We start from the raw sequence: 25,680 nt of genomic DNA on the forward strand, positions 1-25,680 counted from the left end.
ACAAGTAAACTGTAATACCTGAACTTTGGGGAGATGCTCTAACTTGTTCACTTGGCCCAAGTTTAGAAATGCTCAGCCTCTTTTCTTCACAACTTTTGGAGGCAATCTTTTTTTCCTGCTCAGGAGGTGATGATGATATAGAATATTTATCCACAAATTTTCTCTCCACATATTTTGCTCTGATATACGCCTCTTTCTCCTGTCTGGTTGGTATACATAAAAATGTCATGATGTTCTGCTTAATCTCTTAGCATGGTTAATACTGAAAAGAAGCCATTACATATTGAATTTTTCAAAGAAAGTCACTAAATATCATACTAGTTAAAACTGAATTTGCAACATTCTACAACATGTTTTCCTTCCCAATATTTAATGAACTATGATTTCATGTTTAAATGAAAAACTAACAGTAAAATGAAAAATCACAAGTATTAACATGGCACTCTCTTATTGTCTTAATTTCTATGCTCATTCATTCCTATACATATTCTCTTTTGCTTCTTACAGAATGAAAAACATTACCAAGAAACTATTAAAATTTACAGAAGTTAACTTTAATTCCATTTTTACTCCGATAATTAATGTCACATACTGAACTATCACTAGTCATGACCATAATTCTTCGTAAGACAACTACTTCAAAACAACATAGCATTTCTAACTTAAGGGGGACCAAAAAAGGTATCACATTTAAAATTTTTTATTTATGATACAACTATAAAACACCAAGTTTGTTCTATACCTTTTCTTTTTTTTGTTTTGTTTTGTTTTTGTTTCTGTTTTGCGGTACGCAGGCCTCTCACTATTGTGGCCTCTCCCGTTGTGGAGCACAGGCTCTGGACGCGCAGGCTCAGCGGCCATGGCTCACGGGCCCAGCAGCTCCGCGGCACGTGGGATCTTCCCGAACCGGGGCATGAACCCGTGTCCCCTGCATTGGCAGGCGGACTCTCAACCACTGTGCTACTAGGGAAGCCCTCTATACCTTTTCTTACTTACATCCTTCTAAAATGCCTAGGTCTTTGGCTAAAATAGGATATCTCAAGGTCTAAAATAACTCAAACAGACATGCTTTAGCAAAAAAATAAGAATCTGATTTAAGTGGTATTTAGAGGGCAATAACTTTTAAAAAGTATTAATTATCATAAAAATATAATCAAACATAGGATTATGGCAAATAAAATTTTAATACCTCATATAAAGAATTATAAAGTTTAAAAATAACATGAACAACAAAACTAATTATCTACCTAGAAGGCGGCCACTTCACTGAGTCTCCATATATAGATTTGGAAGTAAAATTTCAAACACAGCAATTAAGTAAGTACTCTCCCCTACCAGAAGCTACCCTTTTCATCTGTAATTCTTCAATATAATAATGCCATGTATGAAATACATAATTAACAAATATTTGCTGAACGAAGTCAAACAATGTGATACTATTCATTGTAGGTAGTAGAAACTTGATCCTTGGAGACATTAATGAACAGATTAACTCTTTTTAAAGGCCTACCACTAACAGAACTTTGTCTCCTTTAATTACTAAGAGTTTTTATATTCCTGTGTGGAGGCTTTTTTTTTTTAAATTTATTTATTTATTTTTGGCTATTTTGGGTCTTCGTTGCTGTGCACGGGCTTTCTCTAGTTGTGGCAAGCGGGGGCTACTCTTCAATGCGGTGCGCGGGCTTCTCATTGTGGTGGCTTCTCTTGTGGAGCACAGGCTCTAGGCGTGCAGGCTTCAGTAGTTGTGGCATGCAGGCTCAGTAGTTGTGGCTCACAGGCTCTAGAGCGCAGGCTCGGTAGTTGTGGTCCACGGGCTTAGTTGCTCCGTGGCATGTGGGATCTTCCCGGGCCAGGGCTCGGACCCATGTCCCCTGCATTGGCAAGTGGATTCTTAACCACTGCACCACCAGGGAAGCCCCGGAGCCTTAATCTTTAAGATTCTCTCTCATCTGGAGACTATAATTTATTATCTGACTAGTAAAATATAATTATCTAATTAACAAACCCAAGAGAGACACAGCCACATTTTAACAGAAGCAGTAATGATCTCTTCTGAACAGTCTGTTTCAATAATACATATCAATTAAAGTGAAATAAAATAATAGCTATATTCAAGATGGCGGGGGGGGAATGAGGTAACACATTAACACAACAGTACCTTTGTCCTGGTTGCGGTTTCTTTATTCCCATTTTTTCCACATTAGCTTCATAAACTCTATTTATAACATCATTCCCCAACTCACACATAAGCTGTTTGGCAGAGAGACAGAAAATAAGCAATAAGTTCCTAAAAACACTGTATAAATCCTTAAGCAAACAGAGCTATTTAGTTCTTTCTGCATGTTCTGCAAATGCTCATTTCACAAAGATGCTTAAAGTTAAAACAAAAGGAGACAAGGACTGAGAGCAATATCACCACTTTGCCATTCTTCACCAGAATACCTCCCCTAGAAGATTACTACTCCTCAAGAAAGCGTTTCTCCTCACCCATCTTCTATCCCTTTCTGTCCCTTACTGTGGCTAGCACAAGGCTACACATTCACAACATCTTCTAAGTTAACTGAAAAAAGAAGCCTAAGTCCAGACACGGTAAGGTTTAAACAACTCAGAATTGAAGCAAACTATTTTCTCCTTACACTTTATTTATAAGTATTTCTAAATATTTTTTAAGTCTCAATATTTTTTAAATGTATCAGACAGTTGTGTTTCAACCAAAGCTTCTAAACTGAATCCACTGAGTTCATATCTACACGCAAAGTTGATGCAGAAATTAGATTGCTAGCCCCCACCCCCCACTTTCTTCTCCTTTGAATTCATAACAATTTATGGAATCTATCGAAATAGGGCTCTACCACAGGAGCCAACTTAATCACTTTCATTTAGATGTTTCCACAGTGATTCCACAAAGAAAACTTTTTACTTTACTTAATTGACAGGATTATTGGTTTATTTATGGATTGAAAAAAAAACACAAGCACATTAAGAACACAATTTTCAGACAGAAATAAATGTAGAATACACTACAACCTTTAAAAAAAACACATATTTTTTACCGTATGGTAAACTAAATGGTGGGAATTAAAATGGGTATACTATTAACCAGTATAAATTTTGTAAATCCTATTAAAAACCCAGTTGTGATCTAAAATCATTTATGACATTTTCATAGATACGAATCCTTACACAGGAAAAAGGATGTCTTAGTCTGATGACTACTACCCCTTAAAAATGTAAATTTGCAAATGTGCTATGCTAAAATATGCAATGATAACGACATGCTATACCAATCCATCATGCGGCTCACTACAGCAATATCTCATATTTTTAACAAGAATTTATATAATTATAAAATATAAAATTAAGGCACAGAATCTAAGATAATTTGTGAGAAAACAAAAATGCAGAGGTGCTGGTTTCCTTAAAAAGTGAACTGACATGGAGTTAAGAGTGCTACATAAGCTTAGCAATTTAAAAAACCAGTAACAAAACAACAGATTTGCCAAAATAACATCAGATATGTTCCAATACAATTTAATTCACTGTTAGCACTGAGAAACTCATACATTTGTAAACCCAGATTCTAAAATCTTGACTTTGGGGAATTCCCTGGCAGTCCAGTGGTTAGGACTCTGCCTTTCCACTGCAGGGGGCACAGGTTCAATCCCTGGTAGGGGAACTAAGATCCTGCACAGCTGTGTGGCGAAAAAATAAATAAATAAAATCTTGACTTTTATGTGAAAACATAAAATATTTTTAAGCAAATATTCATTTTACCTTTAAAAGTTCAGGCTCCCAGGTGTCTAAAGTTAAAGATCGTACTTTTGAAAAATGAACTCCAAGACTCCTAAGTGGGGGAAAAAAAAAGACTGCATTAATATATAAAACTTTCAAGTCTCTATTTACACATTATGCAAGTTATTTTTCTCTCTTAATGCGACACAGTCTCTAATATAGGCCTCAACACATACATAAATAAGGACAGATCTTCTAGTTAATAATGAATGGTGAATCAAAGTCCTCAAAAGTACTTCACAAACCAGAATTTTATCCACTTCATAAAAGATACAAAAACACACTGGCAGTCAAATTAGGCAAGTGGGAAAGGTCCTCTAACCAATGAGACACAATAATTTACGATGTGTGTTTAACGGAAAGAAGTCTCTCACCCTGGGCAGGCCTACCCACCGGTGAATCCCAGAACACTCGATACACAGGGTGATGCCCAGGTTGATGCTGGCCCACCGTGGGTCTGCCAGACCACAGTCACAACAGCTGGCATTGCCAGGAATACACTGGACTCGCTGCAATGCACTTTCTCCTTTCAATAATTTATCTTTTGACTCATTTCCAGAATCCAGGCTTCCTGTGGATGGAGATGATTTCTTATCCAGCTTCTAAAAGAATTAAGAATTATTAAAAAAAAAAAAAAAAAAAAGAGGATTGTAATACTACGTTGCACACTACATGCTCCAAACAAATGCTTCTAATCAACAAATTGAAGGCCTATTATGGGCCTAAGCCAGGCACTGTTCTAAGCACCGGGGATTCAAGGATGAAAAGATATAGTTTCCTCCATCGATTGGCCTTTAGTCTTGTGGGGAGAAACACATTAATATTGAAAAATAACCCGACACAATGAATGTATGTACAATATAAAATGGCAAAGAGAAAGGGGAACAGTAAATTAACACGCAGGATGAGAGACAGAGAGAGTACACGTGAGACTATTAAGACTCAAGAATAAAATAAATACTATTTTATACCAAGTTTTTCCAAGGTATTCAATGAACTGCAAGCAAGTTGTTTCAATTACTGCAGTGAATTACTGAAAATGGTATGGCCTTTTACTAATGAGGTGATCAATTGCATAATTATAATTACGAGTGAATCAACAACAGAATGCACAATGTCTAAAATCTCAGGCGAAACGAGGAGAAAAGCAAAAGGTGGTAGATAAGCAAAAAGCTAATTTTTTAAGTGAACAACAAAGTCTATACCAATAACGACCAAATACAAACATGTAGTTTGGGGATCCTAAGCAATTAAAGATAAGACCTAAAAAGTCTTCTGGTTTAAAAACATTTCAACAAGCCAGTATTTTAGTATAAAATCAACAGAAATATAATTTGGCCCTTGTCTTGCCCTTCTTGAAAACTCAATTCAATAGCCGTTAGGTGGGGCTAAGCAAAGAAAGTGTAGGGATACAGTACGCCAGAGAGGACTGAGCTGGGTGAGGAGCATACCCTCAAATGAGAGTGACCCTGTGCAGGCTGTTGTTCCCAAGCAGCAGAAGGAGGGTATTTGCATAGGGAGACAGCCCAACAAAGGAAATGAGAGCCTGAGGATAGAGAGGAACTATGAAGTGGGAGTGCCACCTAGTGAGAGATGTCAGAGCCTGGCAGGTGGGAAATGGCAGCAGGGAAAGGATACAGGTCACATACAGGGGAAATGATCATGTAACTAAACCTGCTAAAAATAAGTGGGAGCCAGATTTCTCACTGCAGAGAAAGGGCTTATTTATATAAAAAGGGAGAGAGTTAGAACAAACCCTGTTATATTAAATTAGGACTGGCGATACCAACAGGTGCCCTAATGGTTTCAATACAAATAGATACATAAAGTAATACAGATGTAAATGTGTATATACACATGTATATTCCCTTATCTTGGTTTCTACAAACTATTCTCCACCAAAAAGAACTAGGGCAGTTTGGAGAAACTACTGATTTCAAGGCTAGTACAGAGAAACTACAAGAAGATGAACTCGGAACATCTCATCATGTTAGAAAGTAGAGAACAACTCAAAGATTGTTGGGAACATGTCAAAAGGATACAGAATCCAGGGCTCCACTGGATTGGCCAAACTTGGGTCAATTTGAGAAACAAAACATATAATGATAGCAATGAATTATAATACATTGAATAAAATAGAGGCCTATATTGATATAATTAAAATTTAAAGCCTGATGAGGAACAGAATATCTACATAGTCTCGAAGTACCGCCCCCACACACAAAATACTATTACAAAGATAACATTACAGTAGAGAAGTCTAGCAGACACCACCTTACTCAAGTGATCAAAGTTAACATCACCAATAACGGGAAAAATCAAGATCTTGTGCCACCTGAAAGGATGCAGGGAGAAGAACACAGCATCATTTATACAACATTCCTACCAAAGATGCATAACCTTGTGAGTAAACAAACCAACAATGAGGGACATTCTACAGAAATCTGTAATCTTCAATACAACCAAGGTCAAGAAGGTCAAAGTAAGACTGAGGGACTATTCCTAACTGAAGGAAACTGAAGAGTCATGACAACTAAGAGAGACCTGTGCTTCTGAACTGCATTTTTTTGCTGTAAAGAACATTACTGGGACAACTGTTAAAACAATGATATTTGAGAATTAAATGGCAGTAATGCATCAATGCTCATTTCTTGATTTTGATGACTGTACTATGCTTATACAGGAGAAATGTCCTAATTGTGGGAATTACTCACTAAATTAATAATGGGCGATGGTGCATATGTTAGCAGCTTACTCTGAAATAGTTCAGCGGAAAAAATTGTTTGTATTATATTGGAACTTCTCTATAAATTTGAGATTACTTTAAAATTTAAAAAAAGAAATACAATCTGCTTTACTAAAACATGTTTGATAATGTGAATTAGCTCATAAGCAATTATCATATAGAGAAAGGATGTCAACATAATGCAGAAATCATGTTGGTTCAGTCCCAGTTTTTCCTTTATTAGCTAATGCCTTTGCACCAAATTAGAGAAGCCGAAAGCAAAGTACACTAACACAGCAGAACTTGGGCTGGCCACCTCAAGGAACACAGGACTGAAAATGACACCCATCTCCCCATTCTTCTTGGCTCATTTTGGCCATGTGCTATGACTTAAAAGTGTTTACTGCACCATTCTCTCTGATCTTTATGTATTTTGCCTATGTCACCAAAGCCTCCACCCTTCTGTACCCTTCCTTTAAGCTATCCTCACCAATTTTTAAAGTTAAGTACTATGTGTATTCTATACTATAGTGTTCATTTATTAGGAATTTAACTAGGCTAATACTGTGTTGGCCAAAAAGCTCATTCGGTTAGTGAATAAGTTGTTCCATAAAGTTCTTCGTGAAAATGAAAAGTGTGTCTTTTATCTTTACTTAAAACCAAACAAACTTTTTGGCCAAGCCAATATTTTTACGGAGATTTTAAAGTTCAAAAAATTATTCAAGTTACAAACTTACACGGTTTTTTAGGTTGGCCCTATCCCTATTTTTCCTGTAATCCCTACTATTCCTGGTGTATGATTTTGCTAACATAGGTATTTCAGCAACACCACTAGCTCCTTCATCAAGATGATCTGGATACACACCTAAATTTGTTCCCTCTCAAAACTCCGCTAAAAACTAGATAATTTTTTTAAAGGCAATTACCCAGAGCCCTTAATGGACAAAGTTGTGATAATCTGAATATGAAAAAAGAGTAATTACCACAGTCAATTGGGACCCACTGTATTTACCAAAAATCCATGAGTGTATAATGATATCCCAAAAAACATATATGTGTCCCCACTTAAGGTAGCGAATAAATCAACCAAATGTGGTAATTAAAAGCCAAAAATAAAGCATTTTATTAAACTAACTAAATAGCTCCATTGATGAAGAAAACCTGTATTTCACACAGGAATGCAGACGGGAATGACAGAATTAGAAAGTCATCATTTTGCAATTCCTAATGAAATTACAAATTCAGTTATAAAACTATTAGATGAATGGTTGATGAAGCATAGATCTTATAGGGTCAAGGTAACACAAAGTAGATTTTGTTACACAAAATAACAAAGAGTGGGAACAAGAAAGGAAATGTAACATGACAATGGAGGGATCATATTGTCATCTCCCTAATCCAATGTGTCTGCTTCACGTTCACACAGAAGATTTTAGCATCAACAGTGGCTGGATAACAATATTGTATGTCTCCTGTTGCAGCATGAAGTAGACACATCATCTATGCTGCAATCTATGAGAAGGAATTCTATAGGAACAAATAGCCTAACCTTTTCAGCACGTCATTGTTATGAAAAAAAGGAAGTGTTCTAGATGGAAAGACAAGGAACATACGACCAGATGCAATGCCCAGTCATAGAAGAGATCCTACTTTGTAAAACAGGTTGTAAAAGACATTTTTAGGACAACTGAAGGCATATGAATATAAACTGGGTTACAGACGATATTAAGAAATTACTATTAAGTGTGGAATGACATGATATCTGTAATCTACTTTAAAAAGCTTAAGCTTTTTTAATTAAAAAAATTAAGACATTTATCCACGAGAACAGGAAAGAAAATAAGAGCAACAAAACTTGGGGAGCTGAAGAGTGGCTGGATGAATGGTAACTGAGTAGACCAAGGTAAAATCTAAGGAAATAATAAGAAAAATCTAAGAGTCCATCAATTTATATCACATAATATTCAAAGGACTCAAGGATTTATACCAGTTATCTTGGAAGTGGGGATGAAAGTAGGAGGACTGATTGTTTAAGAAGCAGTTAGATCGAAGGTGCCCTCCCCAACACTGCCATTAGTGGACTGCTCTCTACAAAGACACACAAATGACTAGAGGTTTATTCTCTGGGAAAGTAAAACAGAGAGTGACTGGATGGGGTTTACCTAAAAGGTGGAAGGCAGAGGATTAAATTTATGTATACACACCGAAGGCTGCGATCCCCAGCAATTAGCTCCAAGCCAGCCCCTTATCCCTATGCAGGAGATTGGTGAGTCTTCTCTGGGGAATCTTAGCTGAAAAGACTCTAAAGACCCTAACTCTGGTTGTTCCTCAACAAATGGTCCACACTTTGCTGAATCTCACAGTCAATGAAGTCTTAACTGTGTTCTCAGAGCTTCCAAAGAGGTTAGTCCTTAACTTGCAACCATGAGCAGATTACCAGAAAGCCAAGGAAAGCCCCTAATAAAATGGTTCTCAACATTGCCTATACACAGAAATCATTTAGAAATCTTTTAAAAATATTGTTGCCTGGGTCCCAACTCCATTCAATTGTTCTGGGGTGGGACCTAAGCCCTGGGATTTTTTAAAGCTTCTTGTGTTATCATAATGTGCAGTCAAGATTAAGAACCACACTCTAACACTGCATATATGAAAAAAGAACATGTTTATATGTACAAACATTCAGCAAACAAAAAGGAACTCTTGGAAATTAAATATGTGCTAGCAGAACTGAAATATTCAATAGAAGGTTTGGAAGACTGATAAAATCTCCCAGAATGCAGAACAAAAAACATGAAAAATAAGAAAATCATAAGACCAGTCGAGAAATTCCAGAAAAAGAAAACAAAGAAATTGGAGAGGAGGAATACTAAAGAGTGGTAACAAGAAAGACTCCAGCAACAACTCTGGAAACAAGAAAAACACTGCCATTAAAATTTTTAAGAATAATCATTTCCCACCTAAAAATTCCACACTCAACCAAACTATCAAACAAATGTGAGGATAGAATACAGACATTTTCAGACATGTACAGATTCACAAATGTCACATTTTCAGGAAGCTAGTGGGAGGAAGTGGTGAGTTCCATTTCTTAAGACTCACTCATGGCCTTGCTCAAAAGAGTTTGTAAACTCACTGGGTAGCTAAAGCCAGACTACAACCCAAGACTCTATATTCAGCTTATCTTCTCCAGGGAGATTTCCACTAAAAATATGAGCTTTCCTTTTTTGCTTTTCACCCAGTTTTAATTTTAAATACCTTTCACATTCACTGTTTTATTAGAATAATGAAATATTTGGGGAAAAATACTTACATCACAATACCTGGGACACATATTGAAATACTGGATTAAACATAAATATATATATTAAATATATATTAAACATATATATAAAATGATAAGTAAAGAGAAATAAACAAGAGAATTGAATCTACAATTTAAAAATAAAACCCATTTCAATTACAAAAAAAAGTATCCTCCATAAAAAAGCAAGTTTTAATAATCATGCAATGTTGCAACTAAAATTAGAAACTTTGTCAATGTATCACTTGGTATTACAATATTGTTTACTAACCTCCGATTCATCACCCTTCTCTCTATAAGCAGTAGCAATACTGGTCTGAACAGCCTTAATCCACGCCTGGCGCAGCTTTTCAGAATCTGCCTGAAGCATACAACTTCTAAAAGGAAATAACATTGTTTTCTCAGATACTAAATTAAACCAAAAAATAAGAAAGTTTACTTATTTGTCCACTTTGCTATTTAATAATTTTCTAACAAAAACTAATTTCTGTTGAAAGGTTTTATTTCACCTATCTTTACAACAGGGTATGTTCATAAAGAAATCAAGGAACCAATGAAATAAATTACCTACTGAAAACAAATCACCCATTCCTGTATATTAAAAAAAAGCCAAAAAACAAAAAACTTTAAATTTGTCACATAAAATAACATTAATTTTTTCCATTGGGTAGATATATGAAATGATAGTTATCAAAGAAATTTATCTGATATATGAATTCAGTTCATTACCATGACAGTTAATATGTTTTCACATGGCCACATCAATCATCTTTATAGAATTTAAAGAATACGATACTGGGTAGAAGTTACATAAATATCTGACTTAATACGTGTAATCATTAATTATTAAAATTTACTTTTAGAGCACTTTTTTCCTCTTTAGCTCATGTAATCACAACTGCAACACAAATCTCTCTGTATTCTGGAAAATTCTTTAAGACAAGCTATGGAAACATAAAAGCAACTCGCAAATTCTTTAGAACCACTCACTTTGTTGGAGAGACCACCTCAAAGCAGAATCGGCGTTCTATGTCCTCACAATGTTTCACTGTGCAGAGCCTTAGATCTTCCACCACCACAGTGGGATTATCCTACAATAAGGAAACAAAACTCCCATATTTATCAACCTAGGTTTTAAATACCAACTACCAATAAAAACATACTTAAAAACAGTACTTGGAATAAATGGTCTAATTTTAAAGGTTTATATTTTATCTTATTTTAGATTAGAAATAGGAGTTATCAACATAGGTATAACTAATAAAGGTAATTCTGCCCTGTTAATAATTTTATCTGCCTCATAAAACTGCTGTATAAGAATTAAATGAAATAGTTTATATAAACTTAGTCCAACACTTGGTAGTTAATTAGCAAGTGCTCAATAAATGTTAGTTTTCTGTTCATTTGCATCTATTTTCTTTCATATCGATTTCTCTCCTGATCCTTACTCACATATAAAAGCTACTTTCCTCCAAAAATAGAAGCCTTTCATGAGTCAAGTTTAAACAACTGAAAGAAAAATAAGCCTATACGTACTTCTTAAAATACCTAAGAAAATGAGAAATTTTTAATCATTTTTTAGTACTTAATAAAAAAATAAACTCAAAACCAAGCTTATCAGAGTAGAAATAACCATGAACTAATTAGTTAGAATAAAGAACTTGTATGGAATAAACCTACTACCATAGAATAGCAAGTAAAATTTCACATTGTGTCATCTCAAGAGTAAAGTGGATATTTGAAATTTACAGTTGACTACATCATTCATAAAGGCTAACTAGGTAACAATCAAGTCATCAATTAACTAATAGTTCTCTAATTATCTTTAACATTCTCAAGTCATATATAATCTCATTATGCCTTTCCATTAAATAAAAATACCTCACTCTTAAAATCAGGTTCAGGAAAACAAATATGTAAAAACAACATTAACAAATTTAAAAGTTTCTATGTAAATTAATTCAAGCTTACACTTTAATGTAATTATTAACCTTTCTCCATTACCACTTTTGGCCCTAAGGTGATATTTCTTAAAAGGCACCCTTTCCTTCAGCATCAAAACAGTACTAGGGAATTCCTGTCTCACAGCTGGACAAAGAAACATGTGAAGGAATAAAAGTAATAATCCTGGGACACAGAAAAATCCATCTCAAAGCTAGGAACTAAGAATTCAGGACACAGTGTTGACACTTTCCACTTCTGAGTCCTCTTATACATACCCAAACATAAAACTAATAAACAGTAATCTTGCACACATGCATATTTATGGACTTCAATGCTTTACCAAAAGGAACAGTTAAAAAAACTTAAACTGGGGACTCAATGGGTTTTCACTTAATTAACAAAACACCTACCTTAAACTTTTTCTGGTAAACCAACTGATTATTCTGTATTGAAAACCAGCGTCTAAATAAATACAAAATAGATTACGTTTCACAAACATAATTTATTTCAGTTGTTGTTAGAAAAGAAATATTGGGGAAAGCACTAGAAAATCAGTTTATGGTAATTATGCTTTTAGAAGTGCATTGTTTTGTTTTGCTTTATATAAACTGATGTCAATGAGATAACGACTGAAAGTAAAAAAACAATTTCAGGCAATTTTAAAACCACAGATTAGGAAAATAAAATTACTATATTTTGATTCATTTTTATGTCAGAAATTTATATCCTAACAAAAGTTGTCATCCTTTATGTCATTACCATATAATAATTGTTTTAAAATAAAAATTTAGCTTTTTGAGCTTCCTCAAAAATAACTAAATCTTTCCCCCAAAATAATTTGCTTTTGTTATAAAGTAGAAATAAAATTTATTATAAATAAGACTTCATTTGTATACAATAAAAGACTGAAATAAATGGTGCTTTGTTTTCAACCTTTCTGAAGCTAATTCAGCAAACGTTTGATTTGTTAAGCAAAACAGAAAATTGTATCATCCTTTTAGAACTGACATCACAGGAGATAGTTGCCAATTCACTTGGGCTTACTTTCATGTAAAATACTTCTAAGCAGAATAATCAAAGTTATGACTAAAAATCAGTCACCCAACTATTGTTCTGCTCATTAATATGCATTAATTGGCAAACACTTTACTTGCAATCTTCTTTAGAAGAAAAAACTAAGCTACGTATGGCATATTTACTAATTCTAATTTATTAAAACAGTAAAAAGACCTAAAGACTTACAAAAAAAAAAAATCACAGCCAAAAGCCATTCATAAAAGGAAGCAAAAACTCTCATCAAGCATGAAAGGTAAAACAATATTTGAGTCATTATTTTAAAATTAGTTTCATGTGAGATGATTTCTATCATAAACATTAGTTATTAATCTATTAGCAGATAGAGATTCTACCTTTTCATTGATACTAATACAAAGCACTAAAAATTGTATTTAGACATATTTAGAATTTCTATTTAAAAAAATTAAGTTAATTCTCCAAAGCTGAGAAAATGATTAGATGCTTTTCTATTTTTAAGCTAGACAGATTGTTAGGTTTTCTTGCTATTAAAAAAGGTATCACCTTTATCATTAAAATAGAGACTGTTAAATAAGCATCTAGATAAAACCAAGTGGGTTGCCTCTAAATGCAAATCATCAAGAGGTGAGCTAGAAAAGGAAGAACTTCTGGGTCTCTTTGCTTTGGAACACATGGTTGGTTAGAAATGTTAAAGGAAATACCTCCAAACAAATAAAATGGTGCAGCCCTGCCACATGGGATGACATGCAATGGAAACAATCTCTGATATTGATTAAAGTGTTTTTTAAAAACTCATTTGAAGTAGGATAAACCATATTAATAAAAATTCTTATATTTCGTATATAGTAATCGTATTATATAATTTGATGAAAAACTACAACGAATTTTATTGCACAATGGAAAAACATCCATGTAAACTTTTCATGCTTCTGAGGTCTTCAAAAAATAAATTTCTTTTGACCTGCTGAATCTTAGAATAGCCTCTAAACATAAATAACAAAATACTAGATAAAAACTTACATTTTTTTTTTTGTTAGAGACAATTTCCTCTGATTATTAACTTTATAGATCATTTGTATTTCTGAAACTCAATTCCCCTACCATCTATCTGCTTCTGGGTAACTTTCTCACATCATCAGTTTTTGTATACACTATAAATTCAAGACCCTATAAATTCATCTTAATTTGAGATCTCCTAAGGAAAAAAAAAACCCACAATATATCCTAGGTAGAAAAATATTTTAATTACTAAGATCAGCATGTCTTATGATACTATCTCCCCTCCTCTGCCATTAAAAAAAGAAAAAAGAGCTAACTTTACTCATTTACATTGATGAAGACCTTAATCAGGTAAGTAAAATAAAATATAATTTTAAATTGCTCCTGTAGGATAATCCTAGTTATTATTAACAATTTTAATAAAAGGAAAAATGAGACAGTTCATAGTCTATGCGATATGGAAAAATATTTAATATTTCAAGTTCATGCTACCTGCAATTTGAAGATTCTTTAAAAGGTAATTAAATAATAAAAAAGACAAATGTTGGAAAGCATTGTGCTGACAACTACACTATATTCTGCAAGATTCACAAACTGACCACAAAGCCAAAATATAAAACAGTTTTTAAAAAGGAAAATTTTTTGGTTTTAAGAAAACTAAGACACCACTTTATATCTATCTCAAACTGAGATAACTCAACATAATAAAGATTTTAGACCAAAATATTATATTCATAAACAAATATGATTAATTTTTAAATACCAATGAGAGCCATAGGATGACAAAATTTGGGGGGGGGGAATACATTAAAAAATAAATCAAGTATCTTTTACAATTTTTGAGCACTAGTCCCGGAACTCAAAATCAAGAACATGGGTAAAAGTCAGACTTCTAAATCTGTAGAAGCTTTATCACTAAAACTAGACAGATGATGGATTCATGCACACATGTGGCACATAGGTGCCAAAAAGGTGAACATTTAACAAAATTAAAAGCTTGAACATGTATATGTTCCTTTATCTAAAATTCGATTTAATTTTTCACAAGGAAAAAGACCAAAATGGTAAAACAAACAAAAGCTAGGAACTGACAATGTTTCCTTTAAACATAATTAATAAGGTGATTACCAAAGGGGCTAATTCCTAATTACTGTTTAAAAAATTTTAAAAGCATTTACTAGCTTATTTCCCTTAAAAAATACAGACATATATATATAAAGGTATTCGTATTACTCAATCTATATCTTCTTTGGATAACTATATACATATCAAATGTTCTTTTCCAGATTAGAACAAATTAAGGAGATAAGCAATGAAAAGGTATAATTCCATTCCTCAAGTAAGATGTTTACATTTTCTTCCCAATTTAAAACATGAGACTTTATATCCATTGCAAGTAATCCAACTGAAATGCAGGTTAATTATGAGCTTTCTCGTGCCAAAGAGGAAACTGGAGTAAGGTAGGGGTGAGGGGAAGGAAGCCATTTGGTACCTGATATGATCGGGCTTTTTCCTGTCATGTGAAAAAATGGGGCAGGATTAAAACATAAGGGAAAGGTGGTAAAAGAATGAAAACGCAAATGTGCAAAATAAGCAAAAGACTAGCATGATATGAAAATAAAGCAAGAATTAAAGGAACCAGCTTAAGCTCATAACCTAACAAAAGAGTCAAAAGTATCTGTTGCATTTTGCTCACATATTATACATACATGCATTTATACAGTTAATTCCAATTCTTAGGGATCTGAAATGCTAATATTTCAGAAATATTTAAAATTTTCTTCAAAGCATTATGGTATAGAAGGTTCTGGTAGGACTTAGTACAATCTGTTATTATTTTCTGCCTCTATGGTTACAGCTGTAAAATATAAATAGTACCTTTCCTCATCTTAAAAATTTAAAGGAAATAATCACTACAGTTATATATATATATATAAACCTGAAACAAATGAGAACTTTCCATAAGGAAAAGTTCCTCCCATCTGCTCACCCTCTTTTCGTCAAATGATAGTGGAGACTCTAAGGCCACACATAAGTAGAGTTTATCTTTAATCTATCTATACACTTCTTATTTGTATCTGTACTAGATTAAGATACTATATAATACATTTTATGCTTTTGGCTACATTTTCTAGTTCAACAAAGACTGAGCACAGCATGTAATTATTCACCTTCTTTATTCGTTTTAACACCTCACTACTAAATAATGTTAATATTTAATTATTTTCCTTGTTCCTTCATCTTTTCTAAATTTATCATTAAAAGCAAAAGAGATATACAGGTATTAGTAATCCATCTAGCACCGACTTGAGCTTGAAGTAAAGCTGCCACACTGAGAAGATGGCCTGGTATGGAAAGACTATTTTGTAGATACCACATCATCAAAAAATGTATATTATAGACATATAAAAATCTTAAGAGACACCACAAACCAGAAATCTGAAACCAACCAGAAACAAGCTCAACAATTCACATAAGAAATAAAACATTTCACTCTTTATGCTATTTCAATCATATCACACAAAATACCATCTCTTTGGTTAAATTTCAGATTATAGAATGATGCTTTCAAGATATACTTAAGATTTTATGAAACACAGGGTCAGGTTTTAAAACAACCTGGGAATTCCTAGTCAAATTCACATTTCCCTCAGGAAGATCTTTTTAAAAAGTTCATTTTGAAAGTATTGTATACTTCTACTCCATAAAACTATAGACAATGGCAAATTTGTCATCATATGATTGGCACCTTATGGTAACTACAAGAAAGTATGTTTCCTAAAACTAATCCACAAACAATTTAAAAAAAAAACAAACTTAAACAGTGGGCAGAAAAAAAATCTGTACATTTGAACAGTTGAATTCCTGGATTTTTAAAGTTAAGGCACAAATACACAGTCTTTTATTCAGAGGCTCGTAGAATATATTAAATCAAGCTAGACAGAGAACTAACTAGAGAAGTAGGGCAGAGTCTGGAAGTCATATATAGGTAAAGGGAAATTATTTGCACATACTTCCTAAGATTCGATTTTTGGTAACCTCATATAAAAAAATTTAGATACATTCCAAAATTTTAAAATTGAAAAGCAGAAGAGAATTCTAAATAACATTTAATAGATAACTCTTTCTTTCTTCTCCCTTTTATAGCTACTGACCTATAACCTAGAAAATACTTAAGACTTTTATTGCAAGGTTTTGACTTTTGTTTTTGTTTCTGAAAAGAGATTTGTACAATGTTTATATGCTATATTCCTTAGAAGTCTGCCTTTAACTACTGTTGTCATCAAAATATTCTTTAAAGGTATATTAAAATGAAATTAATTTGCTATGCATAATTTATTCCTAATAATGCAAATGGATTAGGAAGGTTTTTTTTGTTTTGTTTTTGTTTTTTTGCGGTACGCGGGCCTCTCACTGTTGTGGCCTCTCCCGTCGCGGAGCACAGGCTCCGGACGCACAGGCTCAGCGGCCATGGCTCACGGGCCCAGCCGCTCCGCGGCATGTGGGATCTTCCCGGACCGGGGCACGAACCCGTATCCCCTGCATCGGCAGGCGGACTCTCAACCATTGCGCCACCAGGGAAGCCCCAGGAAGGATTTTAAAAATATTTTTAAGCTATTTTTTTGTTGTCGTTATTGAAGTTGTATTTTGTCTTATCAAAATACAGACTGTTTGGAATTTCCATAGCAAGTTTTTTATTTATTTCTTTTTTTGACATTTCCTTTATGTTTTTTTTTTTTTTTTTTTTTGGCCTCGTGTACTGTGGTATCTTAGTTCCCCAACCAGGGATTGAACCCGCCTGCCCCTGCACTGGAAGCACGGAGTCTTAATTCTGGGTTGATCCACTGTCTTCTGACCTTGGTCGTCATCTCTTGACTATCTGTCAGAGCAAGTTTTTTAAAGAGCCAGGTTTTGAGCCTCAATTTTGTCACAAACCAGCTGTGTGACCCTGAATGAGCAACCATCTCCCTGCACTTCCGTTTCTTTACTAAAAATTAGGGTGTTAACTACAATCTATGATTCTAATCAATAACTGTCATCCTACCACACAGAAATGGCATATCCTTTAAAAAGTGGCCTCATTTCCAAAGTTATTGTCTTCCTTACTTGGCAAATGATAGGTAACATATCTACAATTGAGAATTTAATAGTTATTCCCTACTTGATTTTAGTTATGTTTTAATGTCTATGCCAATTAATAAAATTCATGAAACATATAATAAAAAAACAAAAGGTCCATGCTTAAGTCAATTAATGTTCTTCCGTTGTCCTAAATGGGAATGCGGTTTTCCACTAACACTTACTGTGCTTCATTTTGAAGTCTGAGAGCATTTCTGACTGGAGTAGTCCATGGAAGTTCATTTCATTTCTTCTTAACATAATAGTACAGTTTCTATGGATTTACTGTATTTTCACTGTGTTAAACTTTAAGAAGGTTGTTTTGAAATCTGAAGGTTAAAATTCAATTCTAACATTACCTCACGAAACCATACTAGTTGAAAAATCTTTATTATAAAAATTTGACAACCACACGATTTTAATTTCCTACTCTGGCTATGGAAATTTGCCAGGAAATGCTTAGAAGATTATTGGCTTAATACAGAATTTTAATTTTTCATTTTTACTTTATAATAGTTAAAACATTATTTCTTAACCAGACCATCTAGTTGATCCATCTATATTCATGTATTATTTTTAAAGTTCTACATAACTCAAAGAGACTTAATATCAAATATAATCATTATTCTTTCCAGTTCATATTCACTCTCAAGTAAAGGAAAATTATTTCAAATACAACACACCATGTACCATTCAAACATCTGACAATATTGAATGCTATGGAAATACTCAATGTATCACTGACATTTGAAAATATCAATAAATGTTTTTTCTATAACCTCATCACCAAGGACTCAAAATTAGTGCACAAGGAATCCATTTCAATGTACTGAATATCCAAGCATAATCGTTTCCAGTTAAATTAACAAAAATGTATACTAAATTAAACTTACCAAGAAAATTCTATTTATTTTGCTAATGTCCTTTTTTTTAAAAAGAAAACAATCTATCATTAAGTGAACTCATATCTGTTCAAGCAGCAAATAAAATATACACATTCAACCAATAATATAATAGTATATCAATTAACCAGAAACCAATACTATTTTCAATTATTACAAAACTGTTCTTTTTCAATTATTACAAAACTGTTCTAACTACTCTTTTTTTTTTTTTGCAAGAAAGGAGGCATCCTTGAATAAAAGGCTAATCACTGCTATTCAGAAGAATGATCCTGAGACAATCCAATCTATTTTATTTTTTGCTTTAATGTCTGAAATTATTCCACTTTATTATTACATAAGAAAATATAATAAAATATTTTACACATTCATTCAAAAGACATTTACTGGATCAATATATACAAAAATCAGTCTAGAAAAAAAAAATTTTAAGTTTTTGGTAGGCATCAAGTTTAGAAAAAAGGAGCACCAGCTGCCATACACACTTCACACATAAAAACAATTCCATATCCTAAAACTCCTGGTTAAAGTTATTGCAAAGATCCAAAGATCAGGATCACCTCACTTAAAGATTCACAAGCCAAAATTAAGTAAAAATGTACATAAACAGCATATAGGGGAGGAACCCAAAGGGGAAAAAAAAAAGCTCACTTGTCAAATTCATCCATTATATTCAAAATATAATTTGCAATCAGATCTATTTGGTAACAAATATGGGAGGAAGCTCACATTTAAAAATTTATTCACTGTAATGATCTAGTCACTACAGACCAAGCAGTATAAAAAGTCTCCTTGCTTCCTGGTTTAAACTTCGCTTAAATTTTAAAATTTAGAATTACTACTGTTACTTTTCACTTGCTTCTTAAGGCCCCTTTCCTAGAAGGGCATCTTATCTTCAATGGACTGGGTTCAGGAAAGTTACTAAGGACTGCGAATTTAGAGAATTATGAAGGAAAGAGTTGCCAAACCACAGGGAAATTCAGAGAACTGAGAATATGGAAAGAGCAAGACTAGATTTGAAATATATTACCTGTTCCAAGTTTTGAAGGCATTGCTGGCTCGTTTGAACAGATAACCTTCCATAACAATGCCATTTGCAGCATCTACATTATATTCTAGCTTAGAATCATCACTGGAGAAATCCTAGACAAAATAACACATTAAAAAGTTCATATGATTTTTACTGATTTCCCTAGACAATAAATCTATCCTAGAGAAACAGCTCAAACAGTAAAAAGCTTTGTATTAAGATAGTTATATCAACAATATTCATAAGAAAGCAGGGGAGACCTAAATGTTCAAAAATAGAAGAATGCTTCAACATATTGATGTATTTCAATCCAGTAGACTATTATGCAATAACATAGATGAGTATACAGAATATACATTAAAAGAGAAAAAACAATATAAATTTTATAAATTATACAGCTTGGGTAAATAAATTGTATATACACTGTGATTAAAAGCACAATATGTATACAAATAGACAAAGGGAACAACTCGATATTCTATAAGTGTTATGTTTAAAATGTTTTCACTTAATCACAATATTTTATGGTGATGTGTCTGCTAACAATTTTTTTAAAGGAATATGGGTATATTTAATTGGGATTATTTAAATCTACCATTATTTTCTAAATATATTACTATTATGGCAGTTTTTAAAATCTGGTAGAAACAATAACTCCACTGTTTGGGGGTTCAGAAAAAGGATTAAAATAAAATTTATTTTTGCAAAGGAGAAGCACCAGTGTGAAGTGAGCATTCCGAGCTCACTTTTTTATGAGGACTATAGAACCACTCATAGTCATTTTCTATCATTCTAATCATTCTAGTTTTCACTTGAATGCAATTCAAACTTTCAATTTTCCTCCAAGGATTCATCAAGTTTTGAAATCAGAATTCCCATATTTAAAATATTTCCTGGTGAATTTCCAAAGTAATTTCAACAAAACTGCAAGATTGCTGTGATCCCCAAATTGAAAACTCTAAAAATCAGTCTTGAAACTTTCAAAATTATTTCTGGACCAATAATCAAAATTAGAATGCTATCCTATTAGAGAGTAGTAGACTTTCTGTCTTGCGAAAGATTTTGGTAGAGGCTGGATGACCACCTGCCAGAACGCTGGGATGTGGGGGTCCTGCACTGGAGGGGAAACGGAGTGAGAATCACCTAAGGGCTTTCCAAATCTAAGAGTCTATGACTATGGAAAGAGGAAACAGACTAACTTCAGAATTAAAAATGAACACTGCTGACATCTCTCAAAATTTAATCATAAAGACATAATAATCCAAAATAATCAAATGAAATAACCTGTAAATAAATTGCTACATTTCTTCCTGCTTTTACTTTGGGGGGAAAAATCAGAGAAATTTTAATTCCTTCATTTAAAATTTACTTGAAGCTATAATTTATTTAATTATGTAGACAGAATTAAGTCAGCAACAGATATAATTGAGTTTGGCAACATTCTAAAAATTTCATTTGTAACATTGGCATCTTTTTAAAATAATCCTGAAGCCACATAAAACATAAAAAAGACTTCTTTCAAAGTGCAATGCATTATAAGTATCTTTTTCTAATTTCAACTATTTTTCTTGAGATAAATTAAGTCTTCAGTATAATTCCTATTAACATCAATTAATATTTTATAGTACTTAAAATGTGATAGATATGATTTTATAATGAAAGAAACCAATAATGTTGAATAAAATATATAATATTAGAATTTAAATACACTGATGAGCTGACAAATTAGGAAGGAACACTCAAAGGCAAAAGAATAAGTGAAAATTGGAAGCCACAGGGGTAAGCAGAGCAAGGAAGCCAAGTCTCCCCTTAAGGGCGTTTGTCTCATCAGGAGAACTTGAAGCTCTGGTGTGGGGCCCAAGGAATAGAAGGCAAGGCCAAGGCTGGCCAATGAGGGGACTCTAACAGAAGCTTTCTCTTTTGAAACTGCAAGAAAGACAAGAAGGACCACTATTATCTCTTTGATTTAAGCTTATTTTAAAAGTCCTAGCCAGCAAGATAAACAAAAAGTAAAGGAAACAATTATTTGCAGACGATGTGACTTTGTACACATAACATCCAAAAGAATCCAGAGATAAATCAGTATTAAAGAGAGCTTAAAAAGACTACTGGTTACAAAATCAATACATAAAAATCAAATTTTATTCTAATATATAACAAAAGTAAACAGTGAGAAAAGAAATTTTTACAAGATAAAATTTACAATAACATTTGCAATACAATTTAACAAAAGATGTACAAGAAAATTATCAAACTTTTGAAGGACATTAAAGAAAACTTAAATAAATGGAGAAATATTTCAAGCTCATGGACTAGAAGACATTTAAAATAAAGATATCAATTCTTCCCCAAATTGATTCACAGATCCAATGCAATCCCAATCAAAATCCCAAAAGCTATTTTTATGTAACCTAAAAAGCCACTCCTGAAATTTATATGGAAATGCAGAACTTTGGCAATTCACTTTTGAAGAAGACAAGGTAGGAGGCTTTGCTTTGTCAGATATCAAGATATGCTATAAAGCTAAAATAATTAAGATAGCATAGTATTGGCATAATTAAGATAAAAAGACCAACAAAACAGAATAGAGTCCGAAACAGACCTCACATGTATGGAAATGTGATATATAACAGAGTATGCAACACTGAGTAGTAGGCAGAAACAAAATTTTTAATAACTGAATCTAGATAATTTAGCTACCAATGTGAAAATAAAAGGAAACTGGATCTCTACCTCATACTATATACAAAAAACCAATTACAGATTGATTAAAAATCTAGATATATTGATAAAAGGCAAATCTATGAACACTTAGAAGATTAGGCAAATCTATAAACCCTTAGGAGATATACCATTGTGATCCTTGGTTGGGAAGGACACAAAAAGTACCACACAGAAAGGACATTTTAAAAACTATGTGAAAATTTAAAACGTATATACCCCAAAGGGGGGCTAATATCTAGAATATTTGAAGATATGATCAACAGTTAGTTAGGCAACATGATGGAAAAATGGGAGAAAGACTAACAGACATTTAACAAGGAGGATATCCAAATGACCAACAGACTTAGGAGAAGGTCATTAGTGACTAAAGCATAAATTAAAACCACAACAAGATATCAATATCTACCACCAAAATAGGCAAAAAATTTAAAACTTTCACAATACAACGAGGTGGCAAGCAGCAATGGGAACTCTCACACAGTGCTGCTTACCAGGAGTGGTATAACATTTTGAAAAATAATTTAGCGTTATCTACTAACACTGAACATATATACACACCCTCTGACCCAGTTTTATTCCTAGGTATATATCCATCAGAAATGTGTGCATATATCCAAAAGGCATGTACGTGAAAATGCATAGCATCGTTTCTTCAACTGATCAATTTCAATTCTTGAAAAAAATCTAAATAATTACATTAGACATACTTTTCCTTAATTTTTAGTTTGACTGGATCTTGTTCTTTTCCTTTTTTTTTTTTACCTGTAATGCAGCCTTGTGTCAGCATTTAAGGGCAAAAAAAAAAAAAAGATAAGTATTCATAATGAAAAAAAACAGCATTATTCCCTTTAAGGAAAACAATAACTGACAATTATTTAAAATCAAATAAATTTATCAGATTTAATAATCTACTACTCTTGGACATTCAGTACAACATTGAGCTGTTTATACAATAGGGAAAGATATTAAAAGATGCATAGTGCAACAGAAACTAACACAGCACTGTGAAGCAATTATTCTCCAATAAAGATCTATTTTTAAAAAGATGCATAATATTCATTAAATAATTCAGTTTAAACAAATAGTCACATGTTTCTAAATTTCATGACCTCATTTTAATTAAAAATGATTGGTCCCAATTCTTAAAAATCTTTCCACAGTAACATCATTAAAACAAGTTATCCAACCAAAAGTGATTCTAACTTTAAACAAAACATGGAGGTAGTCTTACCTGACTATAACTAGAAGTAATGAATTAAACATGGTCTGGTAGAAAATCTTCCGCTTTTTAAATAATGTTTCTCTTTGAGTATTAACAACCCATCACCAATAAAATTTTCCTTACTTTTATTACTGATTTCACTTTCATTTTTTTCCTCTGACATCTTCTATATCAGATCTAGTTTACTGGTATTTTAAATTCTAAATAAACCATAACAAAAGTTGATTTGACTGCTCAATACCAAGAGAATAGATTTCTTAAAGCAATGCTAGAAGGTATCTTTTTTTTTTTTTGTCTTTTTAGGGGAAAGTGTGATCGCAGTCCCCCACTACCAAAAATTATGCAGTCAAGTTTCCCACGTTTGGGGAAATTGTAGGTGTGGAATGGATAAGCCTCACCCTGGGAAAACCACCTTTGTGATCATGGTATCTCTCCTTCCAGGTAAGTACAGAACACATCTTTTTTCATACTTTTTACATACATTCAACCTCCACTTGTCTCCTTTTATTTTCAGATTACTACACACAAAAAAATGTCAATGACTATATAAGATAAAATATTATTAGACCGAGTTCCAGGTATATCATATTCAAAGCTTTTAGCACACAGAAACAAAAACTGGTTTCACATTTAAATCTTCATTTTTAAATATATATTTTTCAAACATTAGTTTAGCTAGGCTTAGGCAAATTAATAAGAAATGCAAGTGAAATTTCAGCATCACTTGAGAGGGTAAGTGCTGCCTTAGAGTGACTGCAGCTGGAAATTCCTAGTACCAAACACACACATTGATGCTACGGTGTTCTCCAACCCCTGACCACCTCCATCCACCCCCCCACCCACCGCCCCCCACCCCCCACACACACATTTTTATAGTTGGTTGGCGATATCCTAACTGAAACTATAAGTAGTGTTTTAAACTCTAAGGGCCACTTTTAAAGCAGTTAAGGCCCTAAGAGACTGATGTTTTTATAAACTGGTTCAAGAGCATGGCTTTCAAATATTTTGATATAAAAGAAAAATAAAATACAAACCTGAACATCAGAAAAATATTTTATTTTTTATAAAAAAAGGAGGAATTTATCTATACAATTTAGTTATTAAAGCAACTCAAAGGATTTTTTCCAACACAATGATATCCTGCTGAAACCAATAATCAAGAAATTGTGTAAAATGGGAATTAATCTCCTTTAACTTCTCCCCTCAAGTACCTTTTGTTGAATGGTGGAATGTTTTTGCTCCATCTCTCTTTTCTCCTTTGCTGCATCCACAACCAGTCGATCCAACTATAAAAGGAGAAAAGGAGTAAATGACAGAGACTTACAAGTTAAAGAAAGAAAGACATGATTATTTTTCAAAAATCATATTCCAAATCAGTCAGTAAATTGTGGTTTACCTAAAAAGGCATTTTGGCTACAACTTTAAAGTGGAAGTTCTTTTTTTTCTGGTATCATATCCTCTTTGAGAAGGTCTTTAACTCCTCTAGGGAAAACATTTCTAAGAGCAATCATGGTTCCAAGCAATTGTGACAGGTGGCCCTGTCTAAGGCACAACAGTGATAACATGTTCGCTCCTTGAATTAAGGAGAATGACTCTAGATTAAGTTGTCTGCTGATGCACTCAGCAATTCTGGTAGTCACTATCAAAGACAGAAAGAAAATATACTGGTGATTTTTCTTCCCAAACAGCAAAAAGTAGCAGCTAAACTAGTGTGTGCCAGCCTCACAAGTTCAACGTAACAAACACTTCCAATCACTCAAGATGCATGATGTTTTCAAGTAGGCTTCCTAATATTACAATAAAATCTAAAAGGTAGAAAAAATAATTCAACAGATAAAAGAGAAAGCAAGAAAGGAGGGAGGGAGGGAATAGAACAGAGTAGGAGAG

At 33.1% G+C, this 25,680-nt stretch overlaps 1 protein-coding gene and 1 pseudogene across 5 annotated transcripts in view; both read right to left on the reverse strand.

Moving 5' to 3' along the window:
• The window catches only part of ACAP2 (ArfGAP with coiled-coil, ankyrin repeat and PH domains 2), a 165,634-nt gene that overhangs the window by 16,872 nt on the left and 123,082 nt on the right, over positions 1-25,680 (reverse strand). For 3 of the 5 annotated variants that reach the window (XM_055084628.1, XM_028492521.2, XM_055084631.1), the window contains 10 exons: positions 25,005-25,079; positions 19,848-19,960; positions 15,289-15,309; positions 12,173-12,224; positions 10,809-10,909; positions 10,090-10,195; positions 4,186-4,394; positions 3,775-3,844; positions 2,159-2,250; positions 19-203 (listed from right to left, as the gene is read on the reverse strand). In XM_055084628.1, the coding sequence (XP_054940603.1) occupies positions 19-203; positions 2,159-2,250; positions 3,775-3,844; positions 4,186-4,394; positions 10,090-10,195; positions 10,809-10,909; positions 12,173-12,224; positions 15,289-15,309; positions 19,848-19,960; positions 25,005-25,079 (1,024 nt within the window). The remainder of the gene's footprint in view (positions 1-18; positions 204-2,158; positions 2,251-3,774; positions 3,845-4,185; positions 4,395-10,089; positions 10,196-10,808; positions 10,910-12,172; positions 12,225-15,288; positions 15,310-19,847; positions 19,961-25,004; positions 25,080-25,680) is intronic. The other 2 variants (XM_024124166.3, XM_055084629.1) reach the window with 1 other exon arrangement.
• LOC112065069 (uncharacterized) lies at positions 24,094-24,242 on the reverse strand (annotated as a pseudogene).

The sequence above is a fragment of the Physeter macrocephalus genome, chromosome 1, assembly GCF_002837175.3.
Source record: "Physeter macrocephalus isolate SW-GA chromosome 1, ASM283717v5, whole genome shotgun sequence".
In the NCBI taxonomy this organism is placed as follows: domain Eukaryota; kingdom Metazoa; phylum Chordata; class Mammalia; order Artiodactyla; family Physeteridae; genus Physeter; species Physeter macrocephalus.